This window comes from Haliotis rubra, unplaced genomic scaffold (genome assembly GCF_003918875.1).
Source record: "Haliotis rubra isolate DU_JTF1 unplaced genomic scaffold, ASM391887v1 Scf1166, whole genome shotgun sequence".
In the NCBI taxonomy this organism is placed as follows: domain Eukaryota; kingdom Metazoa; phylum Mollusca; class Gastropoda; order Lepetellida; family Haliotidae; genus Haliotis; species Haliotis rubra.
Window position 1 is genome coordinate 136,380 of NW_025765077.1, and position 21,322 is coordinate 157,701.

Genomic DNA, 21,322 nt, shown 5'->3' on the forward strand with positions numbered 1-21,322 from the left:
TGACTGACTGAGTTTGGTTTTTGCAATATTCCAGCAACATCACGGCGGGGGACACCAGAAATGGGATTCACACATTGTATCCATGTGGGATTCGAACCCGGGTCTTCGGCGTGACGAGTCAACCCTTTGAACCGTGTTTGCGGCTACGATGCCTACGCGCCCCGACTTGACTTGTAGCATGTGTGTCCGTGTATTTTACAGACCAACGGCTGACTTTCCTTTATGCATGTGACTGAGTGAGCTTTACGCCGCATTTAGCAATATCACAGCAATATCACGCAAGTCAAAAACATTGATTACACAACAGTCTCGTTTCCTGCTGACGGGTTCCGTCCTATTGCGCAACTCAGTACAATAACCAGTACCGAATTTTGAGACCAATTCATTCAACTGGATACATGAATATTAATCAGTATTATTTGATACATCTAATCCTTGTATATTGCAACACTACGGTCCTTCTAATCCTTGCAAACACGTCGTGCAGCGTGCTCTGTCGTATAGCGTGCTCTTACAAACGGAAATCTGGAAATCGAGGAAATCTCAAAACGAGGCTCTGCCGCGAGAAAGGTTTGGCAGTCTGGTACGGACTTGATATTATATCAATCACATTGTGCGTTACAAACTTACACTGAATAAGCGCAAAGAACACATATCAGGTCAGGTGTAACCAGTGAGCCAGATGACTTGTGAATCATTTTTCGACCTCATCAAACAGGGCAGTCTGTGACGTCTTAGTTAAGGTCATGCTGCCTACACCTCGCCATAAAATATAGAAATACGATGTTATTAAAGTTTAAATTTAAAATTAACTTGTAAATACCATTTTCTTATGAAACAAGGAATTGAAATTCAGTGTAACCATAGTTGTTCGTGGTGTCTCTTTTCATTTTCACACGGGAAAATTCGGATCTGCTGAAAAGTAGGTCATTGTCTGAATAGGTTAATGAGACTCATGTTTAGGTTTGAGGGCGACACCAGAAATGGGCTTCACACATGTAGGGAATCGAACCCTCTTTCAGCGTGACGAGCGGACGCTTTAACCATTAGGCTACCCACCGCCCCTCCGTTCCATGTGTTAGAAGTATTAATGGTCAGGTAAAATGCGCAGTTTAGGTAAATTAGCCTATTCTATGTCAACGACAAAAATATACATTTTAAGAAATGATATTTGAAACTTGAATTTTAGAGTATTTTTAAAGTTGAAAAAAATATCACATTATAACGTATTACTTCATACGGTTTGAAACATGTAAATGCACGTCCAGTGCTTTTATCAACCTTGCAGCCTCTGATCAACGGTATTTCAACAATGTCAAGTGGCAGTTTGCTACCTTGTCTACAGACTATTCCAGGTTGTGTTTTGTACAGCGTGACTGCTGTGTTTGTCTATCTTTGAAAGTTAATGGATTTTAAAACGTTGGAGACAGAAAGTCGCCAAGAAGAAAACACAGGCTAGCGAAGAGATCGATGTGACACCTTTCACTGATCGAATCAAATGGTTACACAAAAGTGCATGCTTTCTGAATCAGAGTTTAGTCGCTTCCATTATGTGGCGAGGCATGCCGGTGGTGGAGGTCCAGCTGATTTTCCGGCTTAAATGATCCAAAAGTGGCCTTGACCTAGGCTGAGATCACTTCTTTGAGTGACGTTTTAGAAGATGGGAAGTACAATATAGAACGAAATTCACGGATAACAACTTGTTTTATGTCGTGAGTGCGTAGTTTCGATACATGCTTGACAACAGTACTCGAATTTGTATCGAAACGTTGCACTCACGAAATAAAAGAAGTTGTTATCCATAAAGTTTGTTCTATATCAGGCTGAGATCACTTTAGAGAAAGAAAAGAAGAAGAAGAAGAAATATAATTTATTGCTGTGTCACATGCTGAATTACAATAAAATGCAGTTTATTGTTCCTGGGATTTAAAATCAGCATCCGGCCATAAAGGTCTATGATACGCAAATACCATAGTTATATAAAAACATTGATAATAAAGTGACTTAGAGTGACTTGGACCAAGGATGAGATCACCCGAGAGTGACATGGACCAAGACTGAGATCACTCTAGAGCGACTTGGGCCAAGGATGAGATCACTCTAGAGTGACTTGGGCCGAGGCGGAGATCACCCGAGAGCGACATGGGCCGAGGCGGAGATCACCCGAGAGCGACATGGGCCGAGGCGGAGATCACTCTACAGTGACTTGGGCCGAGGCGGAGATCACTCTACAGTGACTTGGACCGAGGCGGAGATCACTCTACAGTGACTTGGGCCAACCCTGAGATCTCTTAATGTCACTTGGACTTGGCTGAGATCACTCTAGAGTGACTTTGACCTAGGATAAGAACACGTCAGTGTGATTTGGACCTAGGCGGAGATCACTGTAGGATGACTTGGTCCTAGGATGAGATCGCACTTGAGTGACTTGGAGTAAGGCTGAGATCACTCCAGAGTGACTTTGACCTAGGATAAGAACACGTCAGTGTGATTTGGACCTAGGCGGAGATCACTGTAGGATGACTTGGTCCTAGGATGAGATCGCACTTGAGTGACTTGGAGTAAGGCTGAGATCACTCTAGAGTGACTTGTACCAAGGTTGGGATCACTAGAGGATGAGTTGAAGCTGTGCTGAATCGACCCCAGGTGACTTGGGCCAACTGTAAATCTGAGAGCACTTTTGAGACACTTTGGCCAAGGCGGATGCTCAAGCAACTCATTAAAGTGTGGTTGCACTCCGTATGACAAAACATTGCAGCACTGTCAGCAAAGTCAGTGTAATAATGTTTGATAACGCATTGAAAGTGGATCCCACAGTATATTGTCTCCAAATGGCACCGGTAAGAGGAATGGCGCAAACACGTACTGCCCGTGCAAGATGGAAGAAGTCGTTATTGACCAACGAGGTGACTGATCAGCGGATGTGAAACAGCAGAGTTTTAAAGTGTAGGATTTCTTTCAGTGTGAAGAGGAAAGAGCAAAAAATAGGTTATGCCATAAGGAAATGCTTGACACGTACTTCTAAAGCTCTCAATATATCTCCTAACAAGCTGACGGAACTCGATCGGGGAAAGCAGGTGGGGAATATGTCAACACCAGGAGGGGGCCATATCAAAATCATGTAGGGTTGATAAACTTTTCAAAAACATCAAGCCAATCGATAAACTGCAATGGTTTGTAAGAGGCGACTAACGGGCTCGCGTGGTCAGGCTCACTAACTTGGTTGACACGTCATTGTATCCCATTTGTGTAGATCGATGCTCGTGCTGTTGATCACTGGATTGTCTTGTCCAGACTCGATTATTTACAGACCATATAGTACAAACGTACGGTGAAATATAAAAATGAAGGCACAGAGAAACTCTGAGAGAAATAATAGGATAGTATACGTTTCTTCCCTTAGCCAGCATATTTGTTCTTGTAATATTGTATTTGGACTACATGGTTGTAAGTTTGAAAGCAGATTATAATGTATTTTTCCGTTTTAATCTCTTTGATCGAGAATATCAGTTGCATAATCTGTGGTGGTTATCAGCAAGAGCATGAAGTTTACCAATAATTGTGTCTGATTGTCCTTTTTGCCTTTGCTTCTTTAGGGTTGTACATTGGATGGTGGGTGTGGGGGTTCGTGTTGAGAGCAAATAACAACACCTTCACCCAAATTGTGACGTGGGAAGAAATGGGGTTTAAGGCCAGGAGAAGAGTACTGCACTTTTGTAGGGATGTGCTTGCAACTGTCAACCTCCTTTTGTCATTTCCGTCTGGGGCATACATACATCCATTCATTAACATTCGCGTGCAAGTTGCACCTCCAGTTTCAGATGCAAGGATGGCCTCTTTTCTTAGAAAATTGCCAATATAAATTTTGACATGGAGGAAACGGACAGTCTAACAAATATGTTATAACGGCATATGTCATTGAAAACTGGAAATATCACAGACTAGTGACCACGTACATTCCACTATCGTAAACCTTTCAAGACAGACAGACAGACAGAATTTATTCAGTAATATTGGCCAACTGGCCCATGTTACAATTGTTATTACAACACTTTTGTTGTCACGTGGTATGGAAATAGATAACTATACTTAAACACTGTTTCAAACATTTTTGGAGAATAAACGTTTCAGAAATGTTGCTATTGCCTTAACGTTATGTCTACTTTGTGAATTAAATAAATTTATCATTTGGGATTTACATACATATTTGCCATCAAGAAATCTTAAATATTTTATTCTCAAATCATTAAAATCTTGACATTGTAGTAAAATATGAAAGTCATATTTTACTTGTCCGCTGTTAGTTACTATGGTTACATAAAGTGTTCTGTCTTTCAGCATCCTTATTTCGTCTGGTTGCATTCACATTCAAATTATGTAGAGAAATTCGGAATTTAGAAAATGCCTTCAGTAACGTCTTGTCATGAAACAGGTATGTAATATACGCTTCAGGGTCAAATCCTCATTTTACAAGACTATAATTATTCAAATAATGTAAAGCTTGTACATTGCCTTGCCAATTTTGGACATAAATATCCACTAATCTTCGCTTGAACACATACAAGAACAATTTTGCATATCAAGTGTCACGCTGATAACCAGCATCGGACATAATCCGGGACCAGTATCGCTAAAGCTTACAAGGTGCAGTACGTTTATCTGCATTGAATGTTATATCACATGATCAAATTCCTCGCGTGCTACATATACTAAGGTGGCATACTCAAACTGGTCATACATTGGACAAACTAAATGATATAATCTCAAGTTCCCAATAACAACGTTGTCGTAAGTTTTATCTGTAAATAGTATAGCTATGTAATACTGACGACTGTTACAAATCATTCAGTGGCTGTCTAGTCAGGTGTTGTGTTGTGTGGGGGTTGGTATAGTGGAACCTCTTGCCAAGAGAGCTAATTCCCCAAACGACCGCGTTGTTAATATAAATATGGATTTTTTGCCAGATTCACCGTCCAACTACAAGATCTGGAAATTTGTTCTAAGATTGTACAAGTGCAGGGAAAAAGAGGGATAATTGACACATGTCACTGTATCCCAATTGCGTACAACAATGGTCATGATGTTGATCACTGGATTGTCTGGTCCAGACTCGATTATTTACAGACCACCGCCATACAGATGGAATACTGCTGAGTGCTGCCTCAAACAACCAACCAACCAGCCAGCCAACCCTTCTGTGTCGAGCTGAAACTCATAGTGTCTAAATTTCTCAGTTGTGCATATACTTTAAGCATTACATTTTATCAAGTTTCAAATATTTTATTTAACAACGCGTTTCTATCCAAATAAAAGGCCTGATCATTCGACACATAATATGGTTACAAATCATATGCCTTACATCATTAAATCTAGTTGTCTTCATGGATTTACAATCATGCATATTGTTTCATAACAAATTTATTTCTCTTGAGGTTTATATGATCACGCTCACAGGCACACACACTTGCACGCATGCACACACACAAAATAATACCTGTTCGTGCATTCTGCTATTGCTGTATGGACGATGGGGTAGCCTAGTTGTTAAAACGCTCGCTCGTCACGCCAAAGACCAGGGTTCGATTCCCCACAAGGGCACAATGTGTGAAGCCCATTTTTCTGGAGTCCCCTGCCGAGATATTGCTAGCTATAGACTATTGCTAAAAGAATGGCGTAAACTTAACTCACTCACTGACCTATTGCTGTATCTTAGCATCTACAAATGGACTGAACATTTCACATCGTGAGCCCAGAACGAACACATACAGTTAATTTATGATATCGCAGGACAATACTCCATCGAATGAGTCTTTGACTATTGGCTGGAAGCGTCTTGGAACCGAGCGATCTTGAAAGGCTTCATGTCATATTTTGGTACCTGGCCCATGGCCATGTCACTGAGAGCGTCTCCCACGACAAGTGCCAGTTTGAATCCATGGCCTGAAACACACCATATTACCATCATAATCAAAATGAGTGAGTAACAAAGATCTACTGCTTAAATTACAGTCCATATCCCAGACATAGTTCTCCAGTAATCTAAGGCAGAGTTGCCTCCCTTAGGCGTGCCAGACACAGGTGATCATGGGTTCCGAATCACAGTTTACCTGGTTGTATTGCTATGTTAGTGACCCATGAAGGGTTAGATCAATCTTCAGTAACCCATGCTTATCGTAGAGAGCATCAGGATCTGCGCTTGGTTTGTCATCGGTTCCCAGTTGTGCAGATCGATGCTTATGCTGTTGAACACTGGATTGTCTGGTCCAGACTCAATTATTTACAGACCGCCACCCCATTGCGGGAATATAGTTGTGTCCGGCGTTAAACAACAAACAAACAAAACATCTCTTGAGTCGGTAAACTGCATTTTGGGGGTAATCAAGCTACATGTATCTCCGTGGGTTAGCAATATGAAACCAGTGTTAGCCCAGACTAGTACGCACACGCACCCACGCACGTAAGCGCTCGTGGCCTTTGCTATATATTAGCGTAATAATCATAATCCTACCCATGTTTCTTGACGTTTTACCTGCATCACTCTGGGCTCCTTATTAAGACCGCCTGTAGTGGTTAGAGCGTCCGCTCGGGTTGCGGAAGGTAGCGGGTTCGATTCCCGACCGCGTCATACCAAAAGACGTTAAAATACGGTACTTGTTGGTCCCTGCCTGGCGCTCGGTATTAATGGGTACAACAAGGACTGGTCGGCTCGGAGTCAGTATAATGTGTCTGAGTGGGGTATTCATGCTTCACTGCGGCATGGTATCTCAGTGGGCTAGCACTATAAAACCAGCTTAAGTCTGGGCTAGTACAAGCAGCCGCACCTACACATACACACGCATGCACGTCGTCATATGAGCGAAATATTCTCCAGCGCGACGTTAAACCCAACTTCACCTCACCGCACCGCCATCATTAAGCTGACACACTGAAATTCGTCTACAGGGTCGTTAAACCAATCCTCTTTATCTCCATAATGGTAACCCAGCACTAACTCCGGATCCATTCCTGTAGTTCTCGCCATCTCATATAACCCACCTGGACTGCAATCGAGTCCTCGCAGCTAACAATATCTTTATAGCGAGACCCTGTTGAGACTACCTGAGAATCCGGCTGCAACGACGATGCTGTGATGCTGCGGGTGGTAGTCCATGATGAAGTCCTCATCAGGAGTCATCTGCCAGCGAAAGAGCTGATGTAATTGCATAAAAGAACACATTGGAGTCAAGTGATCGGTCTTGTCAAGACATTAAACACTGAACTGTTTGAGAGGCATTCCAGAAGTTGGTTAAGACATATTTTTTTTCATGAAACAATCTGGTTTAGTAAACAAGCGAAGCTTTGCTTTTGTGAATACCTCACCTGTACAAATACTAGTATAACACAAATAGAACACCCAAAAACTAGACAAAAGAGACAGTATGAAATAGACAAAATGAAATAAACTAAAATCATAACATTGTAAGTTTCATTAACAACATGCTTGCAATTACTTTTCAGTACTTTTCGTTAAGGTAATTGTTATTTATTATTTGGTTTAGACTGTTTTAACAATTCGTTAAGTCCAAATGAATTGGTGTTGGGACTCTATAATTTTCTTATTTTTCATTATTGGTATTTGGCGGTGTTCCGTATAACACAGTTTGGAGGCTGTGGCCATTCACATAACAGTATACATTATTTCTAACAGCAGTGTGTAATTACATGCAAAGAGATGATGAATAGCATTTTCATTGTGGTATCCACAAGCGCATTCAACATTAGTTGATATATATATATGTTGACTTTATCCTGGTTTAAATCACCGAAATCTAGAAGTTGTTAGTAATAGGAATGACAAGTGTTTATGGATGATCAATTCTTTATTGTACAATAGCGACATTTCGGTATAGATGCTTATACCGCTTACAAGCACGAAGAAACTGCTTGAAAACGGTATAAGTATCTATACCGAAACGTTTTTACAATAAAGACGTTGATCATCCATAAACACTTGTCATTCCTATGAATCACTGATACTGTGATCAGCTTGTTCTATTCATATTAGAAAGCTATAATATTTATTCAGACTTAAGATATGACCTGGTGAAAGAAGCAGCTCTATTTGAGCCATTATTTGTGAATATGGCCCTTACTGACCAGACTATATTCCTGGTGTGGAATGAGAAGTTTGTTTAACCCCTAACCGCACTGGTGTCACTAATGTTTAGGATCCGAAAAGAAAAAAAATAATTCTGTAATACTACGATATATGTTTACATGGTGTGGGTATGAATATGATCTTATCTTTTATCTTTGTATATGTGTTGTGTCATTTTACCTGTTTAAACGTTATACTTAGTCTTTTGTTGTCTCATAGACCTTTACACGTGAAGATCCGGGTTTGTAAAGTTAAAAAAGAACAATATCATGAACACAAACTTCGCTTATTAGAAGAGTCACTTGAAAATCCTAAACGTTTTTGGGAAGTAATAAAAAGTTTAAAATCCAACTTCACAGAAAATACTATTCCAAGTCATGAGTGGTACGACCACTTCAAAACCTTATTTAATGTTTCAGACCCTGAGAAAGAAGATAATGGTAACGTGTTCAGGCCTTTCTTTGATTTTATTATGAACAAAGATGTTGAAGATGAAATTACAACTGATATCCTAGATGCACCAATTTCAGAGTTTGAAATTAGAGAAAGTATACGACATCTGAAGAATGACAAATCCGCAGGAATAGACAATATTATACCAGAGTTTTTCAAGAACGCGGAAGATGTGCTTACGCCTTACCTACTAGTAATATTTAACATTATGCTCGAAAATGGAGCCTTCCCAGAAGCATGGGATACCGGTATTATAATTCCACTGTTTAAGGGTGGGGATCCAAAATTAGCAAATAATTACCGCGGTATCACATTACTCAGTATTTTTAGTAAAGTTTTCTTGTATATCATTAATAAAAGACTCGTTTTCTCGGCTGATTCGAAAGATAAAATTCACGAATCACAAGCGGGCTTTAGAGAGGGCTACTCCACCACTGACAATATGTTTATTCTTCAAAGCCTTGTACAGCGTTATATCTCACGTAAAGGTGGTACATTTTATGTTTTATTTGTAGATTTTGCTAAGGCATTCGACTCAGTTAATAGGAACAAATTATGGAAACTACTCACCCAGAACGGCTTGAGTAGCAAAATGGGAAAACTATTATGTAATATATATAACAATGTGAAAGCATGCGTGCGTAACAATGGTGTTATGTCATCAACATTTGATTGCAATATTGGTGTACGCCAAGGCTGTATACTAAGCCCATTTCTTTTCATTTTCTTTATATATGAATTAGCGTCAGTTGTGTATCAAAATTGTACAGATGGTATTCAGTTGCACCCGGACATTGTTAAGGTATTTTTGTTATTGTTTGCTGATGATGTCATCATGTTCTCAAGTACAGTGAAGGGTCTACAAAACAAATTACCTTGCTGGAAAGCCATTGCCTTGAATTTAAGCTTAATGTAAATGCAAATAAAACAAAGGTTGTTGTCTTTAAGAAAGGCGATCAATTGTCCAAATCAGAAAAATGGCTTTATAACGGAGACTACTTAGAAGTTGTTAAAGGATATAAATATCTAGGGTCCATTTTGCCAATACGTTATCATTGTATCATCATGGAAATAGTGCTGCTTTACAGGACGGAAGGTTTTTATGGGCATTTACAGTAATTTACAGAAATTGGGCAATGTAAATTTCAAAACATATTTCAAAATATTTGATACAAAAAGATAAACCAATTTTTTGCTATATGGGGCAGAGGTTTGGGGGTTTCTCGGTTGGAAGCATTGGAAAAGGTTCACTTGTACGCGTGTAAAAAGTCTTAGGAGTTAAATTAAATACCCCAAATGTGATGATCTATGGTGAATGCGGTCGCTTCCACTTTATCTAGAAGCACAGATAAAAGTGATCAAATACTGGGTAAAGCTCTTGAATATGCCTGCATCAAGATTTCCTAAGAAATGTTATAACATGATGTATTTGTTTGATACCAACGGAAAATCAAATTGGGTAACGAATGTTAGAAATTTACTAAATCATTGTGGTTTTAGTGATGTATTTTTGTCACAAAAGATTACCTGCCCAAAGTCATTTTATAATGCTTTATCGCAAAGATTAAAAGATATGTACATTCAGACCTGGAACTCATCTTTAATACAGTCGCCCAAATCCACTGTTTACAGTACTTTTAAATCTTTTTTCCACACAGAGCAATACCTACACGATATCAATCTTAGAAAATTCCACGTTTCATTATCCAGATTTATATGCTCTTCACATGATCTTATGATCGAGAAGGGCAGATATTATAATATTCCAAGAGATAACAGATTGTGCAAATTTTGTGCACTAAATGTAATTGAAGGTGAATTCCACTTTTTGCTGGTATGTCCTTACTATGCTGATTTAAGGACAAAATATCTACCACAATATTACTATTCACATCCTACCATGTTTAAATTTAATTTGATAATGAACTCTAATAATACAACTTATATTCGTAAACTTGTGATGTATATCAACCATGCTTTTGAACAAAGAAAATAACGTTTGCAAACATTGTGATTGTATGCCATTATTGTTTTTATATTTTGTACTGTAGGCCTGTGGCCTCTTCAGTAATGGAATAAAGAGATTTACAGGAATATGGCCCTTACTGACCAGACTATATTCCTGGTGTGGAATGAGAAGTTTGTTTAACCCCTAACCGCACTGGTGTCACTAATGTTTAGGATCCGAGAAGAAAAACAAATAATTCTGTAATAGTACGATATATGTTCACATGGTGTGGGTATGAATATGATCTTATCTTTTATCTTTGTATATGTGTTGTGTCATTTTACCTTTTTAAACGTTATACTTAGTCTTTTGTTGTCTCATAGACCTTTACACGTGAAGATCCGGGTTAGAATATCGATCTTCAGTAACCCATGCTTGTCGTAAGAGGTGACTAACAGGATCGGGTGGTCAGGCTCGCTGACTTGGTTGACACATGTCATCGGTTCCCAGTTGCGTAGATCGATGCTCATGCTGTTTATCACTGGATTGTCTGGTCCAGACTCGATTACTTACAGACCGCCGCCATATAGCTGGAATATTGCTGAGTGCGGCGTAAAACTAAACTCACTCACTCATAGACCTTTAGGATGGGTGCCTGTAGAATGTACACCAACTATGTTTCCATGAGCAGTATATAGGGCTCACATGACAGCCAAATAGAATAATCTTCTTCTTCATATCAATGACCATGTTCAGGGCCCTCTTCAAGGTTCGGTCTGAGGTCAATGAGCATTAGTAATTACACCTCAATAATAAGATTAAATTTGATATAGCTCCCTTGAATGCTTGGACGATTGAGCAATCCTCCAACAATTTTACACACAGAACCATCTTCTTGAGGCAAGGGAGATTACTGACTACTGGGTGGTTGGGGGTCATCTAAAAAAAGGACTGCATCTCAGACACTTCAGAGGTCTGCGTGAAAGCTGAACAACAGAACAAAAGAAATAAAAAAAACCCAAACAATGAAAATTAGTAAAATAATTTGGGCACGTTCATTGAAAACTCTGAACCATTCCAAAATATTTGTTTTAACGTGATTTACATCTGGAGTAAAGGCGATGGCCATGGCAGCAACCACACTCCAGAACACAGATCTTGATTTTGTAAAACGTTGAAGCTTTCAAAGAATTATTGGAAATGGTGGATGCAATAGAAACTCTAACCACGATACTCCAGTAGGTCTTCTTACCGTGTAGATACACTGTTCTGTGATAGATGGTGTCGGCTCCAGGCCAGGGAAATGTTCCTTTACATATGCCGTGACTCGATCGGTGACCCACTTCCCGTCTGGCTGGTCTCGTGTGTCGGGCGAGATCTCGGGGCCAGAGTGTAGTCCAAACTACATGGTTAAGAGAAGGTATTACTAGATGCCTATCTGTTTAATGAATTGGCGGATGGGATGGGATGGACCGTTGGATGAAGGGGATTGAAGGATTGGGATGGATGGATGATGGAAGGATGGGAATGCGATGGGATGTATTGATGGATGGACAGAGAGATGAAAGGATGGACGGATGAATGAATGGATGGAAGGATGGGAATGGGAAGGCATTGTGTGGGATTGATTGGATGGATGGATGGATGGGATGATGGACGAATGAAAGTACTGGGTGGGTCAAGACAAAAACAGTATTTTCTGTTACAAAACCAAAATATATTGAAGGTCTGCATCAAAGACAAAATGGATTTGTTAGAACACAAGGCCCTTGGAATAAAGACACATTACATTCTACTCCAGACTCAGGACAAACATATGCTCTAGTATTTGATTGCATATTGAAGAGTAGTCTACCTTGGCAAAACCAGGATATTCATAGCTAGGCAGCCCCCACATTTCATAAGGAGGACTGCCATAGAGTTCAGCGAAGCAGGGAAGATGGTCGGGGGAGTGGCTACCTGGATTTAGTTCCCTGCAGTAACACACTGTCACCCTCTGTATCTGAAACATATAATGCCCATATGCATCCTCTGTACTGAATATATATCCTGGGCCTACTAGCCATCACAGCTTTCATTTGAGTTGAGTTCCAATGACACGTTGTAAAGAAAGCCACACAATCAAATTAGACTGTTCCTTCCTGGAAAACAGGAATGTTACTAGTCAGTGTTACCTGTGAAGATCCGGGTCAGAATTGATCTTCGGGAACAGACAGGAGGTGATGCACAAGCCTTGAGCTATGCTGAACATATACTCAGCAGCAAAAAAACCCACGTCAGTACGAATTCAAAATTAGATAGGCACTGTAATCAAATCATTACAGAAATGGACTTAATAAGCGGATCAAAAACAATTTTTGTGTACAATATCCTGACACATCAATGAATAACTCCGCACAATTCCAAGACATTACGTGAACGTTGCAGATTACATTCAGACTCTTGACTTTAGTATCCCGTGTGACCACCACGAGCGGCAATAACTGCAGCACAACGTCTATGCATGGAGTGCACCAATCGATAAATGAAGGCCATTGACACCTGGAACCACACTCTGAGAAAGGCCTGGCGCAATAAATCGGCTGTGTTCGGCCTTGGTATGACATTATTCAGTCTCCTTTGAATTTCATCCCAAATGTGTTTAATTGGGTTTAAATGAGGACTAAGGGCTGGCCACTGCATAATGTTGACACCGTTCTGCTGTAGGAAGTCCCGCGAAGCTCTGGCAGTATGGCCCTGGGCGTTATCGTGCTGGAAAATATTGTTCCAGTGAGGTGCGAAATGTGGTATGACGTGGGATCTGAGAGCTTGGTCGATGTAGCGCACCGCTGTCTCCCTGGACCAAGGTTCTGGAACACCACAGGACCCACTCTCTGGTTCAGGCCTATTCCACCTCATACCATGATGCTTGCACCTCCTCATGAGTCTCTTTCCATAACGCATTGGTTTGAGTAACGCTGGCCAAGTCGTCGCCATATTCTTGTTCAGCCATCTGCAGTTGATATGCAGTACCGACTCTCATCTGTGAACAGAACAGTTCTCCATTGCCTATACAGCCAGTTTTGGTGTTGTAGGGCAAACCGTAAACATTCACGTCGATGACTGGGGGATGAGGAAAGGTCCGCGGTAAGGTCTTCGGCAATGGACGTTCCCGCTGTTAAGACGTCGGCGTACTGTATCAGTATTGATTGGTCTTCCGTGTGTTCCCACTGTCTGGCGTGCTGTTTCGGATGCCTGCATGAAGGGATTCTGTACATGCTGTCGCACAACATGGCGGTCCTGTCGTCTTGTGGTCACCCTCGGTCTGCCAGTACGGGGGCGGTCATTTGTGGTGTTGGGGCCCGGAAACGTTGCTGCAGCCTGTAGATGGTCCGAACGTTGACCTGGAAGTGATTTCTAGCGCCTGGTTCCTCTGAGCTGTCGTGAGTCGCGGCGTCCTGCTGACGTTGTGATGTGAATGTTTCAACCAGGTTTGGGGGTGCATTTTACAGGGCTGGTCCGTGTGAACAGCACGTGCAGCATGCGTTGCATGGAAAACATGGAGAACACCGAGTTAGGGAAGGCATGTCTTTGCTCAGATAGAGTTGGAGATGTTGTCAAAAAACATACAATCAAAACATTAAATGAGTTTACAGTTATGTGTCTCTGCGAAGGAAAATTCCAAACTGACATTTCTTTTACTGCTTAGTATATTTCCCTCTATATGGGTCCAAATAATAATGAACTCCATTCACTTGGTGAATGCTCATAGCGCTAACAAATATAACCTGATTATTATTACCCAGGATAACCCCAAGCTGTCCATGAGGCGTTTGAAGGTAATAGTCACATGACTTATCCAACCGGGTACCCATTTTCAGCTGGGTGAACAGACGCAATTTTGAGCAAACAGACTTGCCTAAGGTAAGACCACATTGTGTCATGTGTGCTTAGTTGCGGGGAAGGACTGATGTCTTAGAAACTTTAGGAGTCAAGCTGCCAACCATGGTCATCCATACAAGACTCTCCACACCCAACGTTGCTTAACTTTACCTGACTTGTGACCTGACCTCTATGCACAGGATCACGCACCACTACGTCCATGGCAATACTGTGTCCCCTTCTCATCCAATGAAAATACTGGTATAATATGTAAATGTAGTATTAACTATTACTGACTGTGAGAGGCAGACTGAGTCCAAGTGGGCCGAGAATCTTGTCTGCCCAGGAACCTGCAGCAATGACAACACTAGCAGCCTCGTACGTCCCCTTGGACGTCGTCACCGTCACTGTTGCCCCGGGGTGGATGGCCATCACAGGCTCACAGTCACGTATTTCACCGCCTCGCTGGCGGAACACCGTCTGAATACAAACAAAATGGAAGTTATTGCTAATCTTTAGATCTGTTGTGTCCAAGATTCGCTAGAGGAAGACAAGCATGTGCAGTGTGATCTTATGTATCTGATGACAGACAGGAAAACTAGTATAGAGTGAGGTACCAGGATCCAATCAATTTCAGTCATACCAATGGGTAGATTAAGTTGGTTTAGTTTGGTTTGTAATGCCCTAACAAAGTGACTCACTTGGTATGCCCTGACAAAGTGGCTCACTAGGTATGCCCTGACAGAGAGACTCACTAGGTATGCCCTGACAGAGAGACTCACTAGGTATGCCCTGACAGAGAGACTCACTAGGTATGCCCTGACAAAGTGACTCACTAGGTATGCCCTGACAGAGAGACTCACTAGGTATGCCCTGACAGAGAGACTCACTAGGTATGCCCTGACAGAGAGACTCACTAGGTATGCTCTGACAAAGTGACTCACTAGGTATTCCCTGACAGAGCGACTCACTAGGTATGCCCTGACAGAGACTCACTAGGTATGCCCTGACAGAGCGACTCACCAGTAATGCCCTGACAAACAGACTGACCTGCAAACCTCTCAGAATACAGTCGGCCTTGAGGAGTCCCCCTTTGTGATCTAACAACCCGACATGGTCTTGTGGGTAGGACAACATGGGGTACCTCTTCTTCAGCTCCTCATCGGCAAGGACATCCACAGCACCACCCACATTGGTCAGAGCCTTCTTGACATCACACAAGTAATCATCATTCTCAGGACCAATACCAAGAGCTCCACAGTTTCTGAAGAATTGGCAGTGCCAAGGTTATCGTACATTCCCATTTTCTGTCACAAGTTACTCATTTTGTACTCTCATTAAGTGAACTTATGTCAATGAAAGTGAAACATATTTTCACTATGTCGAAATTTACATGTTTCTTGCCCCATTTCCATTGGACACACCCCTCTCCCTATCCAACCCCCTTTCCCCTCTCTTACATCCACAATTCTGTTCCCGTCTCTCTCTCCAGCTCGGCCAACATCTTGAAGGAGTTAACCATCATGTGGGTGTAGTACTGTTCCCTGTAGCCGAGTTTGGTCATCCGACTGAGGCCATGGGAACTCCCTCTGGAGTGTAGGATGGGGAACTGCAGCAGAGACACAACATGGTGCAGACTCTCCTCTCACTTGTATACTGGACATGTTCTTGGTGGATGAGGGGCGGTGGGGTAGCCTAATGGTTAAAGCGTCCGCTCGTCACGCCTAAGGCCCGGGTTCGAATCCCCACATGGACACAATTTGTGAAGCCCCTTTCTGGTGTCCCCCGCCGTGATGTTGCGGGAATATTGCTAAAAGCGGCGTAAAACCAAACTCAGTCAGTCAGTCAGTCTTGGTGGATGCATGTATGGTTATCTGATGAACATATGTTATCGTGAAACGTTCTGAAAAAATATACCACTCAAAGCTGGCCAAGGATAAAATTTGGATGTTATCTTACTTTCATGTAAAATACCTAAATTTCATTGGTCAAGGACGCTTTTACAAGTTTCTGTGTCACCCCTCCTGGGAGGGTGACAAATGGAAAAAGAAAATTACCTGCTGCCACGGTAACCGCCAAACTCTCAGCCGCAAAGCGGTATCGCTAACAATCGTATGACGTCATAATATGACGAATGCAGTGCATGGAGTTCGAAACCTGTTCGATTAGCTGTTTTTGAGTTCACTATGTACACATATATTTTACCGACTTTCACTGCTTTATTTTAACTATTTTATACATTTGCACACTCAGTTTAAACATAATTAACCATTTTATAACAGTCCTAAGCTTGTCAGAATATGTTTCACTGATTTTAAAAATCCAGTCGAGAAACAGACGCCATTTTGTTTACATGTCATATAGACGGTAGCAGTGTTCATAATAAAATAAAATGATACTTTGTACATTTATCATGGCGGTAAGACAATACGTTGCATGCTTCTCCCTCGGGTAATACGGTTTGATGTACGCCTTTTTGTAGCAGTGTCATCCCTTGCCTACAAGCTCTGGTGGCACTGCTACCAGGAGGCGTACATCAGACCGTATTACCGGCTCGGGTAACACTGCTACCAAAGAGGGGTACATCCGAACGTATTACCCTCAACGGAAGCATACAAATTATAATATCATTTAACTCTGAGATTGAATATCTCTGTTACAGTGTTGAGGTAGAATCATTAAAGGTCACATGCAACCAAAAAATCAAACACAATTATCACTTATTCATGACACATAATATACATTGCTGGTTATGAAAAAACACATAAACAAAATTATAAGCGTACGATCGCAAATCAAAAGTGTAATATAGTGTACTTGGGTTTACTTCCCAAGAAACGAAGCAGCCGGGATACCGAACCCAGTCAGAGCGGGTGGGTGTGCACTCAAGTTTAACGGCTGGTTCATTTGCAGATGCCCTCACGGCTCATTGTGTGTGTATATATAGAGATGTTGGGTTTTGTAAATACATGCTCATTTTTGTGTATAACATTTTGCAATCAACAGACATCATAACATGTCATGTGTTCAAGTATCACACCTGCCTGTCTGTGTAATCACATAATGTGACAGAGACCGAACTCGGGCCATAAATCAAAGAGTTTTGTTTATGGTGTATAGCCTGATTGGTGTTAAGTTCAAATTGCATGTGGTCAGTGATCGCAGTTGTGTATTGAATATTGTCATTAGCAGACAGGCAGGCAGACACACAGGTGTCAATAAAACAAGACATTGAGTTTTGTCTGTGACAACGACATATCTATATCACAGTTAGAAATTCTGTCAACGCTAAATAATGACATTGCTTTTAAGTATCGAACTGAGAAAGTGACTCTGTAAGAAGAACGTGTGGTGAAATAGACAAATGAAATTATATACAGCTTATTTACTGTCATAACATATAAAAAGCTCGCGCCTGTGAGATATCAACAAAACATTAGGAAAATAGCTAACACCAAAGCCTTCACCGAGTATTCACCGGACAGCCCGCTTCCAAGTTGCGCGAACCTATTTCACTGCGCACGTTCTATGAGCGCAGCCCAGCTGTTGAAACCAGTTTTCCCCCGAAAAGTCGGGGGAAAATTAGTGAATCGTTTGAACTCCGATTTCGCGCGGTTTTTTTCATCGCGTTATTTTTCAACTTTATAAGTTGAATTTGCAGTTTTGATGATTTGTTTCGGTAAGTCCATACCGAAAGGTATCAGAATCTGCAAAGTTGTGTTTTACGTTGCATGTGACCTTTAAGAAACTTGATTGGTATACACATAATAAATATAGTTGTGATTAGGCTGTACAGGAGTCAAAATGGACAAAATGGAGGACACTGTACAAACAATGTAGGACTCCTGTACAGGATTAACACTGATACTGACATACCTGCTCCAGGATAAGGGTCTTCCTTCCCTTCTTCGCGAGACTGTAAGCCGTGGAAGACCCCATCACTCCCGAACCTATCACGATGACGTCATACACTTGCTCGGCCATTTTGGATGCACAGACTTCTAAGTTTCTTAAAGACAGATATTTTAATTTTCAGGAAGTATGAATGTCAACACAAAGAATTTGTCATAACAGTCGAAATGACACTATACTATATTGAAATCCCTGATTCATAAATGAATAACTGACACAACTTAAGAAATTCAGTTTTTTAATTCAAATAATAATATTACAGTTTTAGGGCAGAGAAGGGTGAACATTATAAACAGTTGGGGGTTGTATCTTCAGCTGGTTTTGACCTTGATCTTGACCTACAAAGGACCCTCATTACCAAAATATAAGGTCCTCATTGGAAGGATGAAGGTACACTATCCATGATTATCAGACATCGGGTTAGAATTGGTTTTCAGCAACCCATCAATGTAAGATGCAACTCACTGAATGGGTGGTCAGACTAGCAGAGCTGGTTGACACATGTCATCGTATCCCACTTGCACAGATTGATGTTCATGCTGTCACAAGTCTTTCACAAGTCTGACAGATGCCATATATAATTTGTTCTGCACCCATTCTGTATATATTTCTGCTTCACGTCAATAATACAGTCTGGACTAAACAATCCAGTGATTGACATCATGAGCACTGATCGACGCAATTGGGATACATGAACCAAGTCAGCGAACATGACCACACGATTCTGGGTTGGAACTCTGCTGTTGTTGATGTCTACGTATCCTGAATATGTGCACATATATATACGTTTTGAAAACATCAGATGTCATTGCGCAGAACGATGCTCATGCTGTTGATCACTGGAATGGTCTGGCACAGGCTTGATTATTTATAGACCGCCGCCATGTTGTTGTAATACTGCTGCGTGCAGTGTTAATCAACAAACAAACAAACATAATCCAAAACAACATAAATGTATTTTCCCGAACAAGTCAAAATGTCAGATTTTACTGCACCTTCAACCGGTCCATGATTACATGGATGGGCTGCTTGCTGCCTTATCTTTTAAAAACCAATATTCCCTTGCTAAAGACTTACAAGAGGAAACATATGTCGAGTAACCTCGAACTAAAATAGTATACTTGACATAAAGTGCCACATACGAGAAGGTCCACGAAATGCTACAATGTCATGATGACATGTGGGGTTGATGCACATTGAAAGTGGCCTGTCTGGTCTGACAATAGACTGGGAACGAGACACGATCACAGCCCACTTGAAAAGCATCTTAAAACTATGCCCCTACCTTCAACGACAGGGATCAACCCAGCTGTGGTCTCCTCCGTCTGCCACACAGTGAGAAGCACTGTTTACAGGCCGATCGACTGAAAGGTCAAGGCTCTTCTCTCGATGACATACCGATGGCAAATTAAACGGGATTTTGATATGTAGGTCAGCTGTTGTTATGACGGGATGACAAAAACAGCGATTTTGTTTCAAACTGTTTGCATTTCTCGCAAAGTCGGTCATCGCTAGTCTTGTCATCCCTGCTGTTTTCTCGGTGGAACACATGACGACAGAGTTACTTCCCTTAGAGCTGTCCGGTTGTCTTGAACATCGTTCCGCGGCGCTTCAGAACTTAAGTAAATCATGGGCTTCACCAAATAACAAACACAACCTGAATCGTATATGCTGTCGCAGCCCTAAATGTGGCAAACTGCTTGTCAGTCAAAACACTCGAACATAATTAGACACAATTAATCACTGATTGGTATTCGCTCCGTTTGATATGCAAAATTCCGAGTGATATTTCCAAACGTCGTCGGGTGATATTCCGAATGTCTTGGGGCAGTGGGCTACGCTGGATTCCAAGGAATCAACATCTGGTATGTAGGTACCAGTACTTCAGCGTTGAAACTTATTTACCGTCTTTTTATCATAAGGTGAGGTGAAGTGAGGCGAGGTGAGTTTAACGTCGCACTTAAGAATATTTCGCTCATATGACGACGTGCAAGCGTGTACATTGTGGCTGCTTATACTAGCCCATACTTAGGGACCGTTCATAATTTATGGCCCGTATGTGTGTGTGCGTGTGCCTGATGATGATGATTTTAAGGGGGTTCCCCATTTTGTTCTGGGGAGGTAAGGGGGGTTCAGTAATTTTGTGCATAAAAATATTAAAATATTATGCTTAAAAATTATGGGAAGGAGGAGGGGGGCATTGATTTTGTACATGATATGCAAGGGGGTTCACTTACTTTGTACGTAAATTTTAGGGTGGTGGTGGTGTCATTCGCATTGTAAATGCTTCTGCCGGCTGACTGAGATACCATGACGCAGTGAAGCATGAATACCTCACTCAGACACATTATACTGCCTCCGAGCCGACCATTCCTTGTTGTACCCATTAATGCCGAGCGCCAGGTGGAGACCAACAAGTACCATATTTTAACGTTTTTGGGTGTGACGCAGCCGCGGATCGAACCCGCGACCTTCCGCTCTCCTAGCGGACGCTCTACCCACTACACTACACTAACCGTCTGTGCCTTATAAGGACTTACATATCAAATCAATGAAATAGTTAGTCCTTGATAAAAGGTTGCGTACCCCCCTAGAGTTGTAGAGTATGACTCGAGTATTCTTTTCTATTTTAACAAACCCATGAAGAACCCGATTAGAATTGGTCTTCTGTAACCCATGCGTGTCGTAAGAGGCGACTTACGGGCGGGAGGTCAGGTTCGCTGACTTGATTGACACATGTCATCGTAACCCAGTTGCGTACATCCATGCTCATGTTTTTGATCACTGGATTGCCTAGTCCATACTCGACTTTTTAGACTGCCGCCAGGTAGAATATTGCTGAGTTCGGCGTAAAACTAAGCTCACCCAATTCTATTTTAATAAACATTTGTTCTTAAGGCTTATACACGATACGTAAAATTAATAATCATTCTTAAAAGCACGTGAGGGTCACCAACTGATCTGACATATACTGAGTCAAAAAAGAAACTTCACATTCTTTCTTCAGGGCA

At 41.4% G+C, this 21,322-nt stretch overlaps 1 protein-coding gene across 1 annotated transcript; it reads right to left on the reverse strand.

The window, feature by feature from the left end:
- Positions 1-5,410: 5,410 nt before the first annotated feature.
- LOC124256905 (peroxisomal sarcosine oxidase-like) lies at positions 5,411-19,845 on the reverse strand. The gene is made up of 9 exons (XM_046690879.1): positions 19,597-19,845; positions 18,276-18,408; positions 15,860-16,008; positions 15,450-15,663; positions 14,697-14,879; positions 12,394-12,540; positions 11,791-11,940; positions 7,099-7,174; positions 5,411-5,940 (listed from the first exon to the last, which is right to left on the reverse strand). Exons 2-9 carry the CDS (start codon positions 18,381-18,383, stop codon positions 5,816-5,818), a joined length of 1,152 nt encoding a protein of 383 aa, XP_046546835.1. The 5' UTR covers positions 18,384-18,408; positions 19,597-19,845; the 3' UTR covers positions 5,411-5,815.
- Between the last annotated feature and the right edge of the window lie 1,477 nt (positions 19,846-21,322).